General features: G+C 43.2%; 1 protein-coding gene and 2 non-coding genes across 4 annotated transcripts; all 3 read left to right on the forward strand.

The window, feature by feature from the left end:
• Positions 1-133: 133 nt before the first annotated feature.
• HMGN4 (high mobility group nucleosomal binding domain 4) lies at positions 134-13,910 on the forward strand. 2 transcript variants are annotated; one of them, XR_010126607.1, is made up of 3 exons: positions 134-246; positions 5,215-5,490; positions 12,095-13,910. XR_010126607.1 is itself a non-coding variant. In XM_054490620.2 (2 exons), the coding sequence occupies exon 2, from the start codon at positions 12,175-12,177 to the stop codon at positions 12,445-12,447; it is 273 nt and encodes a 90-aa protein (XP_054346595.1). In that variant the 5' UTR covers positions 5,229-5,490; positions 12,095-12,174; the 3' UTR covers positions 12,448-13,910. The 2 variants fall into 2 exon arrangements, 1 of the variants encoding a protein (XP_054346595.1); XM_054490620.2 differs by lacking the exon at positions 134-246 and having other exon boundaries at positions 5,229-5,490.
• Positions 4,494-4,566, forward strand: TRNAR-ACG (transfer RNA arginine (anticodon ACG)). Its single transcript has one exon. It is a non-coding gene; the product is annotated as a tRNA-Arg (tRNA).
• On the forward strand, positions 5,040-5,112 carry TRNAV-CAC (transfer RNA valine (anticodon CAC)). The gene has a single exon. It is a non-coding gene; the product is annotated as a tRNA-Val (tRNA).
• Positions 13,911-18,525: the final 4,615 nt, after the last annotated feature.

Here is an 18,525-nt window from a genome sequence, read left to right on the forward strand (position 1 = left end):
TTGATACACTTTCTTGTTACTGAGGTTTGAAAGTAGCCAGACGTTTCTTCAGACACTGAAGATTAACCTTGGCTTCGCCCCAAAAGACCTAAGAAACCGCTCAGCTGCAGGATAACGAAGTTTTTCGCGTGGGGGAGGTGGAGGGGGTGAGGGAAACGCTGGCGATAGCCTGACCTCCGCCCCGGGGCGAACAGGAGAGTCCTCCGAGAAACTGCCTCAAATAGCAAGCAGCTCATCCTAACGTGGGTAAAGTATGACCTCGGGCTTCAGGGAGAAGAGGGTAGGAGAGCGGGTAGCCAGCCACATTTACAGAACACTCCTCCGAGTCGTGTAATGCATTTACACCAGAACACTTACGGCACCAAGAACTGATCCTAGCAGGAAGCAAGCTGTTTCCTATTTCATGGCTTTTAAATTAAACTGGAATTAGATTAAAATTCCAGTCATTCCTTACCCCATTTCTTTCCGTTAAAATTGGGCTCCACCTACCTGCTTCTTGCTTATTAAAGATTAACTAATGGGGTTCCAGAGTTGCTTCCTAAAAATGCAAGATTTAAGAATTAACAACTTAATCTTGGAAAGAGATAAAGAAGTCCCCTTCCCGGTATAGCTACACAGAAAGAAAAGCTTTCTTGTCCTAATACTTGTCCAAAGGATCTGATTTGATGTGTCAAATCAGCATTATATATATATGTGTGTGTGTGTGTATGTGTGTGTGTATACATATATAGAGAGAGAGAGAGAGAGAAAATTTCTATATTGTCATGGGGGCTTATGTGTTTCCGACTTATTCTGTTCTCTATTAAAAATAAATCTGATCTTGGGAGTATAATTTGAATAAAGGGGTTTAATGAAATTCTGAAGAGTATACAAATTGTTGGCACAGCTGTGAAAGTAACTTCCCAAATGAAACCTGTAATTATGTTTGGCTGTTTTACTTGAAATCTGTTGTCCTGGTGATTATGCTGAAACAGACATTTCAGTATTCCTTAGCTGTATCAATATTTGAAGGATTTCTCTATCACAGTCTAAGGCAGACATTGGCATGTACCTTTGCCTATGCGTGTGATGGGGGGAACAGTAAAAGATCATGCCGACTAGAGTTTTCATTTTTATAAAAAGATGCAAGTCGGCCGAGCGCGGTGGCTTACGTCTGTAATCCCAGCACTTTGGGAGGCCAGGGCGGGCGGATCACGAGGTCAGGAGATCGAGACCGTCCTGGCTAACACGGTGAAACCCCATCTCTACTAAAAATACAAAAAAATTAGCCGGGTGTGGTGGTGGGCGCCTGTAGTCCCAGCTACTCGGGAGGCTGAGGCAGGAGAATGGCGTGAACCCGGGAGGCAGAGCTTGCAGTGAGCTGAGATAGCGCCACTGCACTCCACCCTGGGCGACAGAGCGAGACTCCGTCTCAAAAAAAAAAAAAAGATGCAAGTCTATGAACTCAGCACTCACTATGATTGAGACTCATGAAATAAGCACTTATTACTTTATTATTATAAGATTAGCCATCATATTATGAACTCAGCACTCACTTTCATTGAGACTCATGAAATAAGCACTTATTACTTTATTATTATAAGATTAGCCATCATATTATTAGTGTGCTTGGAGTCAATATAATCATCATAAATAGCACAGTCACACCTAATATGGCTTTAACCCAACTGTGGTGGGCCCCAGACAACAGAGCCAATAGTATTTTATTTTGGTTTTTCCTTTGACTGGCAGCTGACGAAGTTTGCACAGAATTTCTACAATGTCAAAGGAATTGTTTAGCCAGAGATGAGCCTTGGAAGCAAATTGAGACTTTGAACAATCATTTACAGAACTCTTGGTATGAACCATATCTTCTATTCAGTTCCGACTGTGATTAGGGACCATGGAACCCTCACATTGTCTCCGCTCCACACATCCGAAATTGGAGAGGATGCAGGTGGCTGTGTCACAGACTGCCGACAGTCATGTAAAACAATGTGAGAGTGGCAGATGGTGCAGTTTTCCATGTGCCTGGGAGTGAAACTAAAAAAAACTGCACTGAAACACAGAGAAGAGTCCACCACTGTCATAGTTGTATGTGTCAACTTAGGCTACCCAGTTATTCAATTAAACACTAATCTACATGTTTCTGTGAAGTTATTTTGTAAATGTGGTTAACAATCAGTTAACCTTAAAAAAAGATTCTCCTTCATGTAGATGGGCCTTATCCAATCAGTTAAAAGGCTTTGAGAGCAAAACAAAGGCCTCCCTAAGGAAGAAGAAATTCTGTTTCAAGACTTCAGCATCAGCTTCTACCTGAGAGTTTCCAGCCTGCCCTACCCTCACCCTAGATATATATAGATATATATCTAGATTTATATATCTGGACTCTGTTTCTCCGATATATGCTGAAGAAAAGACTGGAAGTTGAAACTGGAACTGTTAGAAAAGATGTAGAAAGATTTCCAAAAGCAAAGCGAAAGCATTTCTTTTTCTTTTTCTTTTCTTTTCTTTTTTTTTTTTTTGAGACAGAATTTTGCTCTTATTGCCCAGGCTGGAGTGCAATGGCACGATCTCGGCTCACTGCAACCTCCGCCTCCCGGGTTCAAGTAATTCTCCTGCCTCAGCCTCCCGAGTAGCTGGGACCCACGCCCGGCTAATTTTTTGTATTTTTTGTAGACACGGGGTTTCACCATGTTGGCCAGGCTGGTCTCGATTTCCTTACCTCGTGATCCGCCCACCTCGGCCCCCCAAAGTGCTGGGATTACAGGCGTGAGCCACCGCGCCCAGCCGAAAGCATTTATTGTAGTGAATATGGCTAAGAAATTTGAGGCACCCAAGGGAGGTCTTCAAAGCCTGCAAAACACAGATAAATTTTTATAGACAAACACTAAGGACAGTGAACGTGGACAGAGCCTACAGCCAGCTGGGTTACAGCTCATTTTTAAGGTGCTAGGTGGGACCTGTGACTTCCAGGGATGCTCTAGCCTGACCAACATGGAGAAACCCCGTTTCTACTAAAAATACAAAATTAGCCGGGCGTGGTGGCGCATGCCTGTAATCCCAGCTACTTGAGAGGCTGAGGCAGGAGAATCGCTTGAACCCGGGAGGCAGAGGTTGCAGTGAGCCGAGATCGCGCCATTGCACTCCAGCCTGGGCAATAAGAGCAAAATTCTGTCTCCAAAAAAACAACAACAAAAAAAGTTTTGGTAACCTATTTTAACATAATTAGTTTTCTTTTGAAATCTTATATATTTATATTTTCTTTCGTATATTTAAAAGTATTATTCTGAGATACAGCTGCCCTTGGGGTCCATAGTACAAAACCTAACGAGAAGATCCCTATGCTATTGCCTAGGGAGGAATCCATAAACTAGGTCTACCTTAATGTTTGTGCAGAAAGAGCAGAATATTTTTTGTAAGGGCTGTTGAAACCTTATGAACTGAAAACAAATATTTTCTAATCTCAACGTGTATATTCTCAATATCAGGCAGTTTTACTTCTGTTTAGTAGACCTCAACTTATTTAAAATGCTCACCAGGCATGGGGATGATTTATTCTCAGAAATATGGACAAACTAAAACACACACATATGAGACGTTTGTTTGCTTTCAAAGTGAACAAATGAACATTCATATGTGTGTCCGGGTTGATGATGCTCCTTATAAAGCTGTCAAATTCTGAGATCAAGGCCCTGCAGTAGAAGCAGCATGCAGTGAGGATGCCTTGCACAGTTTCGCTTAGTAAAATATTTGAAGAAAAAAAAAAAAGACCCACAGAGAGACAAATAAAAACTCAGACCACGTCGCCCGTACAACGGCTTCCAGTTTCCTACAGAATACCAGCCAGAGTCCTTACAAGAGCCTGTAAAGCTGGCCAGAGTCCTTACAAGGGCCTATAAAGCTGGAGGTGGTCTCCCAGGATCTCCTATTCCTCTCCACTGAGTACCGGCATCCTCAACATAACTCCCAAGCCTGCTTCCACCTCCAGGCCTTTTCCCTAGCGATTTTCCCTGTTCCAGATCACTCTTTTCCCCCGATATCAGCATTTATCTCTCATTCATCACTTTTACTGCTGGCCTTTCCTATCCTCTTTCCCTGTTTTATTATTATTTTTCTCCAATCGCCTATCACTATTATTTTGTTTATTTAGTGCTTTATTATCCGCTTCCGCCACTGCCATGTAATCTTGAGAGCAAGGGTCTCTCATGTTTTCTTCACCGTTATCTGCAGTGCCTTGAACACTAATACTGGTTGAATGAACGAACGCATTAATGGAGCTGTGATATTGGGGCAGAGAGGATGCAGGGCTTGCTTTTCACCGCCATTTTTCAGCCGGCAGAGACAGACCGAGAAAGGAATGAAGGCTACGAGGAGTATGCAGAAGTAGCTACCAGGGAGTCCATGAGCTGCGAGCCTGGACCAGCAGGCAAACGCAGCTTACAGGCCTTCGCCCGGACATTACGGGTACAATCTAGTTTCTTATGAAATACCTCGCCATTGAGGAACGCGCGGGGCCAGTGGCGCAATGGATAACGCGTCTGACTACGGATCAGAAGATTCCAGGTTCGACTCCTGGCTGGCTCGGTATAGGAAGGTTCATTTTACAACTTTCTGACTCTGCAGGGGTAAGGAAATTCCCGCATCTTAAATTTGCCTGGAAGTCTCAGAAGCAAGAGGGGCCGCTCACGACAACATATGGGGTTATCGTTTCTCTGCGGAGCATTCTGCCACTGACCACGTGGTAACGCCAACTACGTCAGAGAAACGCTCGCCCTACCCAAGTCGTGCCTGGCCATTTTGGCCGAAGTACGAAGGACCGTTCAGAGATTAAATTAAAGTCTCTATTGTGTTCTTCCCTATTCAGTCATTTGTAGAATAAATTCTATGACTTCAGTTTGAACACTGGAGGGGCTAGGTCTGAGCTTTTCATTGGTTTTTCTGGTTTGAGAGGTCGGTACAGAGACACACGCGCACATCAGCAAAACTCGCGCTTGGAACGAAGAAACACGGAACTAGGCAGGCAGAACTACTTACTCTGAAAAGTAATACCCTAGCGGGTTTCCGTAGTGTAGTGGTTATCACGTTCGCCTCACACGCGAAAGGTCCCCGGTTCGAAACCGGGCGGAAACATTTTTTTTTTTTTCCCTCATCTTACTACGAAATTCTTACAGTGTGTATCTTTTAAAGATTTTTTCAGGCCGTCACAAATTTCCTGTCTTCTTGTCTTGCTAGATCGGGGCAGCAGTGCTTAGGGCGGGCCTCAGAGGCTCACACACGTATCGCCAGGGGGAGAACCAGCTCCCTCCGGCTTGGACTCGGGGCGGCTCCCCGCCTGCAGCCCCGGAAGCGCATCCTCACCTTCCCTCGCCTTCCTGTTCCTGGAGGAGCCGGGCTCCGCTCGTCTTCTCCGTCTTAGGGCTGGTGCTGGCCCTGCCCACGCCTAGGGCTCCAGCGCGTCACGGGCCTCAGCTGGGATTCCCGCGCCCCTCGGACGGCCACGAGACTCGGGTAAGTGCCTCACAGACTTTGTGCGCTACCCCGGAAAATGAGGGACGTGGTGGGGGGGTCCCGCCGCCCTCCGTATACTTAGGAACCTCCTGCCAGCTGGCCCGGGTCATGATTAGGGGCCTTGGGCCCGGTCAGCCCCGCGTGTCTTCCCGTCTCCAGAGTAATCGCAGCATCTCTCCTGAGCTCCGAGTGTGAATCCCTGGGAAAAGCTGAATCCAGAGGTGGGGTCACAGAGAGCCGCAGGCCCGACCGGGATGAGAAGTCCTAATCGGCTCTCTAGGGGCGTTCTAAAAGAAGGAAGGAAGGGGATTTGAAAGGATTGCTCCCGCAGGGCTGTGGCCTTGAAGAGGTGGTGACTGGCAGGTTGGACTGATCTGCCTTGGGCTCTCCCTTCCTCCCCAATTTACCTTCGAGAAACCCTCGTTGAGGAGACACCTAAAGGCTGAGTCTTCCTCCACTTTGACCTTTTGCTATCCCATCACAAAGGAAAAATGGATCCCAAAGTTAAGAAATGGACCAGCACTTGTTTAGAATCAGGACTGGTGCCTTGGTGTTTGGCCTCTTACCTCTGCCTGCCACATGGCTTGCTTACAAGTTAATTGGATTAATCAAAAGCTTTTATGAGAAAGTTTTGTTGTGTCACCTGGCAGCCTCGGGTGTTCCCTAAAAGAGATTTCCTTCTTAGATGTATTACTACTTTTTCTAGGGATTAGCCAAGCGTAGCCTCTCAGATCATATTGCTCCAGGTTCCCTCAAATGACTGATAAGAATGTGATGTGTTTGTTTGTTTTTGAGACGGAGTCTCACTCTGTCGTCCAGGCTGGGGTGCAATGGTGCGATCTCGCTCACTGCAACCTCCACACAAGCGATTCTTGTGCCTCAGGCTCCCGAGCAGCTGGGACTACAGGTGTGCAACACTACACCCGGATAATTTTTGTATTTTTAGTTAGAGACGGAGTTTCACCATATTGGCCAGGCTGGTCTCAAACTCCTGACCTCAAGTGATCCGCCCGCCTCGGTCTCCCAAAGTGCTGAGATTACAGGCATGAGCCACCGCGCCCGACTGAATGTGATATTTTTATGACCATGAGAAAAGAAGGGCTGCATTCTTTGGTGGGTCCGCAAAATTAAAAAAAAAAAAAGAAAGAAAGAAAAGAAAAAAGAAAAGGACAACGTTAATGAGCTGTTTTCTTTTTATCGTTTTCTTAAACAGGCTGCTTGGGTACACGTTGACTTGAAAGGTCCATTCTTTTGTCATCTTGCTGGTTCCCTTAACAAAACAACATCTTGGCTAGCAAGATAATACCTTGGTTAGCAAGACAATAAACTTGGGCATGTGCTCAACAGCAACCTGTCTAATACATTTTCATTTAAAATCCCCTCTGTACTACTCAGAAATATAAGCAAGTTATTGTGGTGCCCAGAAAGGGGGCAAAGGTTCCAGGGTCCTAGGAGATGACAAGGATTCATCCTCTTCATCTTTCTGTGATCCCAGTTAGCAGGAATACTTTAGCCTGGAAGCTAAAGGTTGGAACCCCTAACCAACCTTTCCAGATGGGTGACTGTTGGGGAGCTTATGGCTCACTCCTCTTTAAACCAGATGCATTCTGGCAAGCTGCAGCAGCAAACCTACCCTTTTAGACACCCTGTGTTTTCTCATCTTTCCTTTCTACCCCTGCATCTCCCAGTCTCTCTCACGTAACCTCCATGGAAACTCATGCTACGTCTCTAATACTTTGGAAGATGAAGAACAAACAGGCCCTGGAGAGTGACTGACACCATGTGACCTCTTGCTTCTGTAGCACACTACATCTTGCCTGTGAATCTTTTTTTTTTTTCTTTCTTTTTTTTTGAGACCGGGTCTTGCTCTGTCACCCAGGCTGGAGTGCAGTGGCACAATCTTGGCTCACTACAACCTCCGCCTCCCGGGCTCAAGTGATTCTCCTGCCTCAGCCTCCCAAGTAGTTGGGACTATAGGCATATGCCACCACACCCAGCTAATTTTTGTATTTTTAGTAGAAATGGGTTTCACCATGTTGGCCAGGCTGGTCTTGAACTCCTGACCTCAAGTGATCCACCTGCCTCCACCTCCCAAAGTGCTGGGATTACAGGCGTGAGCCACCGTGCCCAGCATTTGCCTGTGCATTTTTTGTTGTATTTTAATTATATTCTTTATTCTCTCCTTCCTAAGCTTGGTGTTCTTAACTTTCTTCCAGATCTTCCCTTCAACCCCCAAACACGATCTCTCCTTAAGTAAGAGGCAGGGAGGAAGAGGGGAACCTTCTGATTTTGGGGTGGGATTGAGGCTAAAACCCAAGTTAGAACTACCTCCCAGAAACCCAGTTCCGTATCCATCGAGTGAACAAAAAGATGCTGCTAAAATGTGCCTTGTGTTTGCTAGGGATGAGGTGAAAATGAGTATTGAGTGAGGTAGCATTTTGGTCCATGGATTTGCTTGCTATGAAGGAGAAAAAACATGGAAAAATATATTTTGAGAGCTGGGTGAGACCCCCAAATTAATCTAATCCAAGATGTTTCCGTAGTCACTACATTCCTTTTTTTTTGAAACAGAATCTCACTCTATTGCCCAGGCTGGAGTGCAGTGGCGCAATCTCAGCTCACTGCAACCTCGGCCTCCTGGGTTCAAGCAATTCTCCTGCCTCAGCATCCTTAGTAGCTGGGATTACAGGCACGCACCACCACCCCTGGCTAATTTTGTATTTTTAGTAGAGATGGAGTTTCACCATGTTGGCCAGGCTGATCTCAAACTTCTGACAACCTTGGCCTCCCAAAGTTCTGGGATTACAGGTGTGAGCCACCACGCCCTGCCTGAGTCACTAAATTCTTACACTGTTCCCTCCTATGTTAGTCCGCTAGGGCTGCCAAAACAAGATACCACAGGCTGGGTGACTTAACAAAAATTAATTTTCTTTGACTTCTGGAGGGTAGAAGTCCAAGATCAAGATGTCGGCAGGTTTGCTTTCTTCTGAGGCCTCTCCTTGGCTTGCAGATGGCCACCTCCCACTATGTCCTTAGATGTGTTCCTCTATGTTGTCTGTATCCTAATCTCCTCTTCCTATAAGTACACCAGTAATATTGAATTAGGGCCCACCCATAATACCCTATTTTGCTTTTTATTTCACTATTAGTTTTTTTTTTAAAGCTATTTTTGCCAGTTAATTTAAACATCATGATCTTCTTCTAATGATAAAAATGCAAGTCTTCATGCTAACAAAAGGATTGGAAGAAGGATGAAGCAGATGTTTCTTCTCCCCTACAGCAATCTGGTTAAATGAGGAGTTAAATTGAGAGCTTTCATGAGAATTTCAGTCCAGTTCTGTGCAATGAAAACAAGTGATTCAAAACTTTCACTAACTTGCTCTGTTGTTTGTTAATATAATGTTATTGGAAGAGTTATTTTAACAAAGGGGAATTGTTATATTTCTAAAACTTTTAAAATTGCTGCCATGTCTTGGGAAAATAACTTCAGTATCTGTCTTGATAATTTCTTGCTCTGATGATACCACTGAAAGTCATTTCTCTATGTTTCCAAAAGTTATACAATTACTAGTAAGATTTATCTGCCAGTTAATAATTTTTCTTTTCTTCCACATGCATGAAGGAGTATTTGTAATGACTTTTATATTTTATCATTAACATTATTTTTTTGAACTCTTAAAATGCGTATTTTTTTTTACATTAATAGACTTCATTTTTTTAGAGCAATTTTTGGTTTACAGAAAATTGAGCAGAAGATAGAGAGTTCCCACATACTTCCTTTCCCCTACCTCAGTTTCTCCTGTTATTAACAACTTGCACTGGTGTGGTACATTTGTTACAAATGATGAACTAATATTGATAGCTTATTATTAACTAAAATATATAGTTTACATCAGGGTTCACTCACTGTATGAAGTTCTGTGGGTTTTGTCAAGTGCATAACATCTACCATTTTATAGTATATGCCATTACAGCAGCATACAAAAGAGTTTCATTTACCTAAAAATCTCTTCTGCGCCACCTCAAATTATTTCTTCTAAGTTAAAACCACTGTGTGGTGAGAGCTCCTTCCTTTTCCAACCTCCTTGTCCTTTGTGGAAATGGTAAGAGCTTTTACCCATCTCCCTGGTCCCTTTTCATTATGTGTGTATCTGTCTCCTACATTTGTAAGGTCTCTAGAGAGTCAGTGACCTGGTCTCCTAATCAGCTTCCTAAAGGTGAGTTTCAAGAATTAAATCCATATTTATATACTCAGATACAGCATCCAGGCAGTGGCCTATTTTTCCTGATTTTATTTTGTCACCTGCTGTATTTTGGCCTTTGACATGTGGAGATCATGGCCCCCCTACTTGGGATGGACTTCAATGGATCTAACTCCAAGAAGACTGAACCCAGGAAAAGAGACTGTGTGAGCATTCTCACACCAGGAAATGGGCTGAGAAACAATTTTGGAGTGAGATGGAAGGAGAATGGTATGGAGTATCCATTCTTAGGGAAATGTGTGCTAAGCCAAAAGCTCACTTTTTGGTTAAACACTCTCATTCTCTGATAACATAAAGGCCTCTAAAAATATATACAGAATATTTGGGGTAACCTTATTATTCATTGCCCAAGTTGGGTCACTTTTCAAAGTAAAAGGGAACATTATGAATAATTATACTAGGGCAACAGGTATAAATCAAGTCACCCTACCATTAGACAAAGTGATTTTCACTGGTTCCTTCATTGTAAGAGTAGCTCCTTTTGTTTCCTAAAAATTGTTAAAATGATTCCTTAATGTTGCATTTGAAATAAAGGGAAAAAGACAAAAATTAGCAATAAATTCATGTAATGTCTAGGCAAGGATTTCTTCAGAAGAGAGCAGGTCAGGTGTAGTTAGATCAGTAGAACTGTATGTCTCAGTGGCACCATTACCTTTTTTTTTTTTTTTTTTTGAGGCAGAGTCTCTCTCTGTCCCCCAGGCTGGAATGCAGTGGCACGATCTCGGCTCACTGCAACCTCTGCCTCCCAGGTTCAGGCAATTCTCAGGTGGATCATCTGATGTCAGCAGTTGGAGACTAGCCTGTCCAACACGGTGAAACCCTGTCTCTAGTAAAAATACAAAAATTGGCTGGGTATGGTGGCGTGCGCCTGTAATCCCAGCTACCCAGGAGGCTGAGGCAGGAGAATTGCTTGAACCCGGGAGGCAGAGGTTGCAGTGAGCCGAGATCGCACCACTGCACTCCAGCCTGGGTGACAGAGCGAGACTCTGAGACTCCGTCTCAAAAAAAAAAAACTGGAGCAATTTGGAGACAAGATTAAAAAAATAATCATAATGTTGTAGAATGGTGGCCACTCACAAGGTTACAGAATTTCTCAGTAAATGTTTTCAAGGGTGGGGCAGAAGGTATGATAGACAAAAGCTTTAAAAAAGTCACACGGTGCCTATGAATGCCAGCCCTAGGCCTAAGTCCTAATTACTCAAACTCAAACTATTTTCTATTTCCTACCTGTGTGGCTCTCAATCTGTGCTCTGGGCTACCCAGATTTTTTAGTACTTTTATTAATTCTTGAGCAGACACATGCAATTTTTCTGTGTAAGACATAGATAATACTCCAGCTATGTGCTTCCCCTACAGTTTAAAGAAGAGAACACAACCTCCCCCATCTCTGGACTAACCTACATGCCTTCTCCAAGTACATCCCCTTCCCAACTCCCAAGAGATGACCACTGTCCAATTTTTATTTATCCCTTTTTTTTTAAGTTTTACTATATGTCTGTGGCCTCAACATGTCATAGTTTTACATGTGTAAATGGATCTATAGTGTACATATTCTGCAACTTGCTATTTTTGTTCGGCATTATATTCTTGAGATTCATCCTCGTTTTTGAGCGTACCTGTAATCTATTTGTTTCTGCTGCTGAATAGTATTCCCTTTTATAGATACTACCAAAATATATGTATCCCTTCTACTACTGAAGGACATTTGGGTGATTTACAGGTTTTTGAAATTACAGTGTTGCTAGAAACATTCTTGTGGAGATCTCCTGTCCACACCTCCAAGAATCCCTCTAAGTAAACACCTAGAAGTAAAATTGCTTTACACAATACCACTGTTTGCAGAGTGCTTTACAAATAACCACTGTTTCCAAAAGCAAATACACTAATTGGCACACACACACAGCAGTACATAAGGGTTTTGATTGCTCCATATCAGGTGAGCCCTTGATATTGTCAGACAACTTGGTTTTCCTCAATTTGATGGATATGAAATGTTATATCCTATGCTTTTAATATGTACTTCTTATATATTTTTAGGTGCTTATTCCTCACTCATGCTTCCAAGAAGTACCTGTTAACATTTTTTGCCATAGTTTTAAAATTTTCATTTTGTCCTTTTCTCATGGATCTATAGGAATGCTTTATGTATTCAGGATTCTAACATTTTGTCCATTATATATGTTACACATATCTTTGCCAAGCTGGTACTTATTGTTTTACTTTTATTATGCTATCTTTTTTGATATACACAAATTATTAACAATATAGTCAAATTTTATTTTTAATGTTTACATTGGTCAGTCTTTCCCTTTATGGTTTACACTTTTTGTGTCTTGTTAAAGACATCTTTCCAGGAGCAGCGTGAGGAGGACAGAAGCACCCAACAGGACTGCTCAAGCCACCTACGAACACTGCTGCCACCATGCCCAAGAGAAAGGCAAAAGGAGATGCTAAAGGTGATAAAGCAAAGGTGAAGGATGAGCCACAAAGGAGATCAGCACGGTTGTCTGCTAAACCAGCTCCTCCAAAACCAGAGCCCAGGCCTAAAAAGGCCTCAGCAAAGAAGGGAGAGAAGCTTCCCAAAGGGAGAAAGGGGAAAGCAGATGCTGGCAAGGATGGGAACAACCCTGCAAAAAACCGAGATGCCTCTACACTCCAGTCCCAGAAAGCAGAAGGCTCTGGGGATGCCAAGTGAAATGTACATTTTTGATAGCTGTGTACTTACAGTGACTCTACTGTTTGAAATACTATTTTTTTAAATCAAGTTTTATAAAACTGTAGAATTTTGGCTCTCTTTTTTAAGTTATGTTGTTAGCACACAGGACACTTCCTCGTTGTCTTTTGTGGAAAGGGCAAGTACCACTAATAGGGTGTATCTCAGAAACTGAATTGAAATAAGGGGAAATAGGATTTTCTGTCCTGGTTTTTGAAGATTGTTCTTGATTCCCTTGATTCCCAGGAGAGATTCTCTGACATTCACATGTCAGCCACTTTGGCACGGAAGCCTTACAGTGTGGGGAACCAAAACTTCGTGTCTCCTCTTTCCCTGATGCCATCAGCATAGACTTGACTTCCTTAAACCGAGAGTTTTGATGTGGTCTTGGCAACCCTAAAATCAACTGTGTTAGGTAACAAAACTCAGGCTTTCTGTTGATGACATCGAGATGGTGTCACTTAAAAGAGCCAAGATTCCTGTTTTCAGTTTGTGGATTCATCCTGCTGGTTTTACTTTATTCCCTCCATGTCAAAGTGGGCCTGTGAAAAGCTCATACATGCCTCATGTGAAGTGTCCACCCTCTCTGAAAATCTTTCTTGTTCAAAACAGCAACGACATACGTTGTTAACTTCTACAGTGACTTTTGGAGGAGGGGAGTTTGGAAATTGTAAAATGTTATAGATCGTTGCCTATTTCCTGCTGAAAGTAAATGTTTTTAAAAAATATCATATAAAGCTGAATACAAGTTGGTTTGGGGGGAGATCCTTTCCTACCCAAAGTCATAAATATATTCTTTACTGCCTTGTGGAAATTTTATAATTTTGCCTTTCACATTTGTCTTTAGTCTGTCCTGAACTGATTTTTGTGAAAATTATGAGTTAGAAATTCAATTTAACATTTTTCATATTTTGAAGTGGTTGTCTCTGCATTATTTACTGAAAAGTTCATCCTTTCCCCAGTGATTTGTAACACTGCCTCTTTCATAAATTAAATTTTTGTGTACGTGTGTGGGTCTTTTGATGGTTTCTATTCTGACTGACATCAATTTGTCTAATCTTGTAGCAGAACAGTACAGTTCTGATTATTGCAACTTTAGGAAAAGGTCTGATAAAAACCAAGATGCCTCCACATTTTGTCATAATTGTAACCAATTTCACCTCTGTCTCCAGTATCACCACAAAATTGTTCTTCCTTGGAGTGTCTTGGCTATTCTTAGCCAACTGTTCCTCCATATTACTTCTAGAATTAGACCAACAATTTATAAATCAAACAAACCCAAGAACATTGAAATTTTGATTGGATCTGTATTGAATTTATAGATTAATCTGGTAAACCATGTCATCTTTACAATGTTGTCTTCCAATACATGAATATGGTACAGCTCTCCATTTACTTAGGCCTTTGAAATATCTTTCAATAAAGTTTATAATTTTCTCCATAAAGGTCTTCTTGTTAATATTTCCTAGGGACTTTATGCTTTTTAACACTACTTCGTATGGTATATTTTTAGTTACTACATTTTCTGTTTTTAGCTACTGTTGATTTCAATTTTTGTATCCAGCAACCTTGCTACCTGTCATTCTTGTATCTGCATATTCTTGTGGGTTTTTTTTTTTTTTACATAGACAACCATATATTCTGTGTATACAAACAATTTTGTTTCTTCTTAGTCCTTATTATACCTGTAATTTCTTTTTCTAATGCTCAGCGTAGTCTAGGTTTTGGTGTCTGCTTTTTTTTTTTTTTCCAGACAGAGTCTCACTCTGTCTCCCAGACTGGAGTGCAGTGGTGTGATCTCGGCTCACTGCAACCTCCACCTCCCGGGTTCAAGCGATTCGTCTGCCTCAGCCTCCGAGTACCTGGGACTACAGGGGTGCACCACCAAACCCGGCCAATGTTTGTATTTTTAGTAGAGATGGAGTTTCACCATGTTGGCCATGCTGGTCTCGAACTCCTGACCTCAGGTGATCCACCCTCCTCAGCCTTCCAAAGTGCTGGGATTACAGACGTGCGCCACCACGACCGGCCGTGTCTCTGCTTCTTTTTTTTTTTTTTTTTTTTTTTTTTTTTGAAATGGAGTCTCACTCTGTTACCCAGGCTAGAGTGCAGTGGCGCAATCTCTGCTCACTGCAACCTCCGCCCCCGATTCTCCTGCCTCAGCCTCCCGAGTAGCTGGTATTACAGGCACCTACCACCAGGCCCGGCTAATTTTATTATTACTATTATTATTATTTTGCATTTTTAGAAGAGACGGGGTTTTGCCATATTGGCCAGGCTGGTCTCAACCTCCTGGCCTCAAGTGATCAGCCCGCCTCGGCCTCCCAAAGTGCTGGGATTACAGGCATGAGCCACCATGCCCGGTGCCATTAGAGTTTTCAGCAAAGAAATGGCACAATCTAAGGTGTTTTATATATGTGTGTGTGAATATGCCTGGTGCATGAGCAATAGACTGTAAGCTGTCACAGCAATCTAGGCAAAACATGTTGATAATTTGGACCTGGTATGGAACGCGAAGAGGTCTGAGAGAGTTGGCAGTAAATAATGCCAAGCTTGGATGATTGCTTAGCCTTTCTGAGCCACAATCTCCTCAGTAACAAAGCAAGAACTAATATCTATTTTGCAAGGTTTTGAAAAGAATTAGAGATACTTTATGGAAATGACTAGTATTGCAATTTACCTAATTAGCATATTGATGCATAAAGCTCTGTTGGAGATTTGAAAAAAAGATTCATATTTCCCAGAATCTTACATCGCCACTGAAAAACTGAAAGAAAAAAGACGATTCGATTACTCCAAAAAACTGAGACCCAGGCCACTGCATATGGAGCCCTTACTAAAACCAGTAAGTAGCATATATAGTAAAACTGGAATTACATAATAGCATTTTTTTCCATTGTAATAGTGAATTGCTGGCATTTCTACTTTGTCATGCCGTATTACCATCCTTCATCTGCTCGACTATTCCCACTCCATTTTATTTGATAAACAGCAAACATTTATCTGCACTTTATGCCTGACAACAGATTAGGATCAAGGATAAAAGAAATATTCCCTGTCCTCAGTTCAAAGTTGAATGAGAGCCGGGTGCAGTGGCTCACACCTGTAATCCCAGCACTTTGGGAGGCCAAGGCTGGCAGATCATTTGAGGTCAAGAGTTTGAGACCAGCCTGACCAACATAGTGAAACCCTGTCTCCTACTAAAAATACCAAAATATTAGCCAGCCGTGGTGGCGCATCCCTGCAGTACCAGCTACTCAGGAGGCTGAGGCAGGAGAATCGCTTGAACCGGGGAGGCAGAGGTTGCAGTGAGCCGAGATGGCGCCACTGCACTCCAGCCTGGGCGACAGAGTGAAACTCCGTCTCAAAAAAAAAAAAAAAAAAAAAAAAAGTTGAATGGGATAGAGAGATAGGTCACCATACAGTAGTGTGCTCTCTGTTATGACACAGCAAGAGACCCAAACCCGGATGCCAGGGCATGAAGGGACCTTAGGGAGGACTTCCTGGAGTATGTTGACATATGACCAGCAAAATGAAAACAGAAAGGAGCTGGTCAAGCAAGGAGTGGGGAAAAGGCTTCCGGTAAGAATAATAACACTTACGAAGATGTTAAGAGAATATGGATAATGCATATGGATGTGCATAGTAGTTGTTTACTTTTATTCTTTTTTCCCCCCTCTTGCTGTCATCTTAGGTGCATAGTAGATGTTCAATAAATTATTGTTGGATCAAAAAAATTAAGATGAATAACCAAATTATATCAGGTTTCTGACTATAATAAAAGAGAATTATTAAGTGTTGTTGCCAAACTGTGTGCCCAGGGATTTATATGAAAAATTTTATTTCGAAAACCCTATGAGCTGAGTAGTATTGTTCTCATTTAACTTTACATTTAGACAAACATAAATTTAGACATATATCAGCCTGAGTGATCTAGAGTTTTTTTGTTTGCTTGTTTTCTTGAGACGGAGTTTCACTCTTGTCGCCCAGGCTGGAGTGCGATAGTGCGCTCTCAGCTCACTGCAACCTCTGCCTCCCGGGTTCAAGTGATTCTCTTGTCTCAGCCTCCCGAGCGGCTGGAATTACAGGCGCCTGCCACCATGCCCGGCTAATTTTTTGTATTTGTTTTAGTCGAGACAGGGTTTCACCATGTTTGCCACGCTGGTCTCAAACTCCTGACCTCATGATCCACCCGCCTCGGCCTCCCAAAGTGCTGGGATTACACGCGTGAGCCACCACGCCCGGCCTAGAGTTTTTGATAACCAAATTTCTGACCCTCACATCTGAGGCACTGAGCATGGAAGAGTTGGAAAGAAGAGGGAGGGAAACTTATTTTTCTGTATCTGTCCTTGCACCACTACCTTCTTTTCTCAATAGTGGTTGTGTTACAGAAAAGGGGTCCCGATCCAGACCCCAAGGGAGGGTTCTTGGCTCTCACGCAGTAAAGAATTCAGGGCGAGTCCGCAGTGCAAAGTAAAAGCAAGTTTATTAAGAAAGTTAAGTAGTGAAAGTACAGCTACTCCATAGACAGAGTAGGGTGTTCCTGAAACGTGGAGGAAAGCGTCCACCCTAGATACAATACTCGTATATATGGGGAGATGTGCTCTGCTACAAGGGTTTGTGATAAAGGATTAATTTTCTTATTATATTTTGTAAGAATCGATATTATTATCTTTAAAGCAAAATTTGGAATGCCTTTGTTCTCCAGATATGGGGACATCTGGACACTCCCAAGTCTGGGTCTGTTTAGTAAACATTATTAATTTGTTCCCTTAACCATAAACATCTAGAGGCTAGGAATGCCTGACTTTCTGGGAATGCAGCCCAGCAGAAGTCCCGGCCTCGTTTTCCTCGCCCTCACTCAAAATGGAGTCGCTCTGGTTTGAATGCCTCTCACAGAAATCCCGCTAAAATGTACCTCCCTCGGTTGTGGTGAGCCGTGATCGTGCCACTGCACTCCAGCTTGGGAGATAGAGTGAGAACTCCGTCTCAAAAAAAAAAAAATACCTCCCTCTTCTCTCAAAACTCTCCAATGGCTTCCTCCCCGGGTCATCAACATGGCCTGGAAGAGCTCTACTCTGGATACCCGAGGGCGCGGCCCCAGCGCCGCGACACCCCGCCCCTCTGGCTGCTCCGCTCTGGGACGCACTTCCGACGCCCTCTAGGCCTGGGAGTTCCGCGCCTCTCGGTGTCGCCTGGGGGGCCTGGGGGGCCTGCTCTGCTTGGCGCACTGATTCCCAGTTGGGTAGGAGAGGCTTGACTGAGCTCCCACCCGGAATTTCACCTTAGACCTTTAAAGACCTTGCTCCGGTCTCCCGCGCCAGCGCTAACACCTAGTCCTCATTAGTGGAGTTCTGGCATAAGGGGATGGCGGGCATCCGACGGTGGTCTCCTCCCAGATGGCGAATTTCCGCGGTGCTTCTTCATCTTCTAGCTCCCAGGGAGCCCTCTGGCCCCAGCATGAAGCCCATGGAGCCCTTTTCGAAATTGTATTTTTAAAAGCTTTTAAAAAATACACAGGATTTTAAAGAAAGCCAATTGTACTACAAAACAGTTTTCAAACGATTAAAATAGTTTCATAGAGTAATGTGTGCTTCTCATTAATGCATTAAATATTAAACATCAAGACCCGTCTTATGACTGCTGTAATTTTCAAACAGTTGTCTTGGGTATTTGTAACAACTGTATTGTGATACAAAAATATGTGATTTTTCTTTTCTTTTTTTTTAGACAGAGTCTCTCTCTGTCGCCCAGGCTGGAGTGCAGTGGCGTGGTCTCTGCTCACTGCAAGCTCCGCCTCCCGGGTTCACGCCATTCTCCTGCCTCAGCCTCCCGAGTAGCTGGGAGTACAGGCACCCGCCACCATGCCTGGCTAATTTTGTTTTTGTATTTTTAGTAGAGACGGGGTTTCACCGTATAGCCAGGATGGTCTTGATCTCCTGACCTGGTGATCCGCCCGCCTCGGCCTCCCAAAGTGCTGGGATTACAGGCGTGAGCCACCACCCCCGGCCAAAAACATGTGATTTTTCTTGATGACAGTCATAGTTACTTCTCTTTCAA

Source organism: Pongo pygmaeus, chromosome 5, assembly GCF_028885625.2.
Source record: "Pongo pygmaeus isolate AG05252 chromosome 5, NHGRI_mPonPyg2-v2.0_pri, whole genome shotgun sequence".
Lineage (NCBI taxonomy): Eukaryota > Metazoa > Chordata > Mammalia > Primates > Hominidae > Pongo > Pongo pygmaeus.

Coding starts and splice junctions, on each gene's coding strand:
- HMGN4 (XM_054490620.2), top strand. CDS start 12,175: ATGCCCAAGAGAAAGGCAAAAGGAGATGCTAAAGGTGATAAAGCAAAG.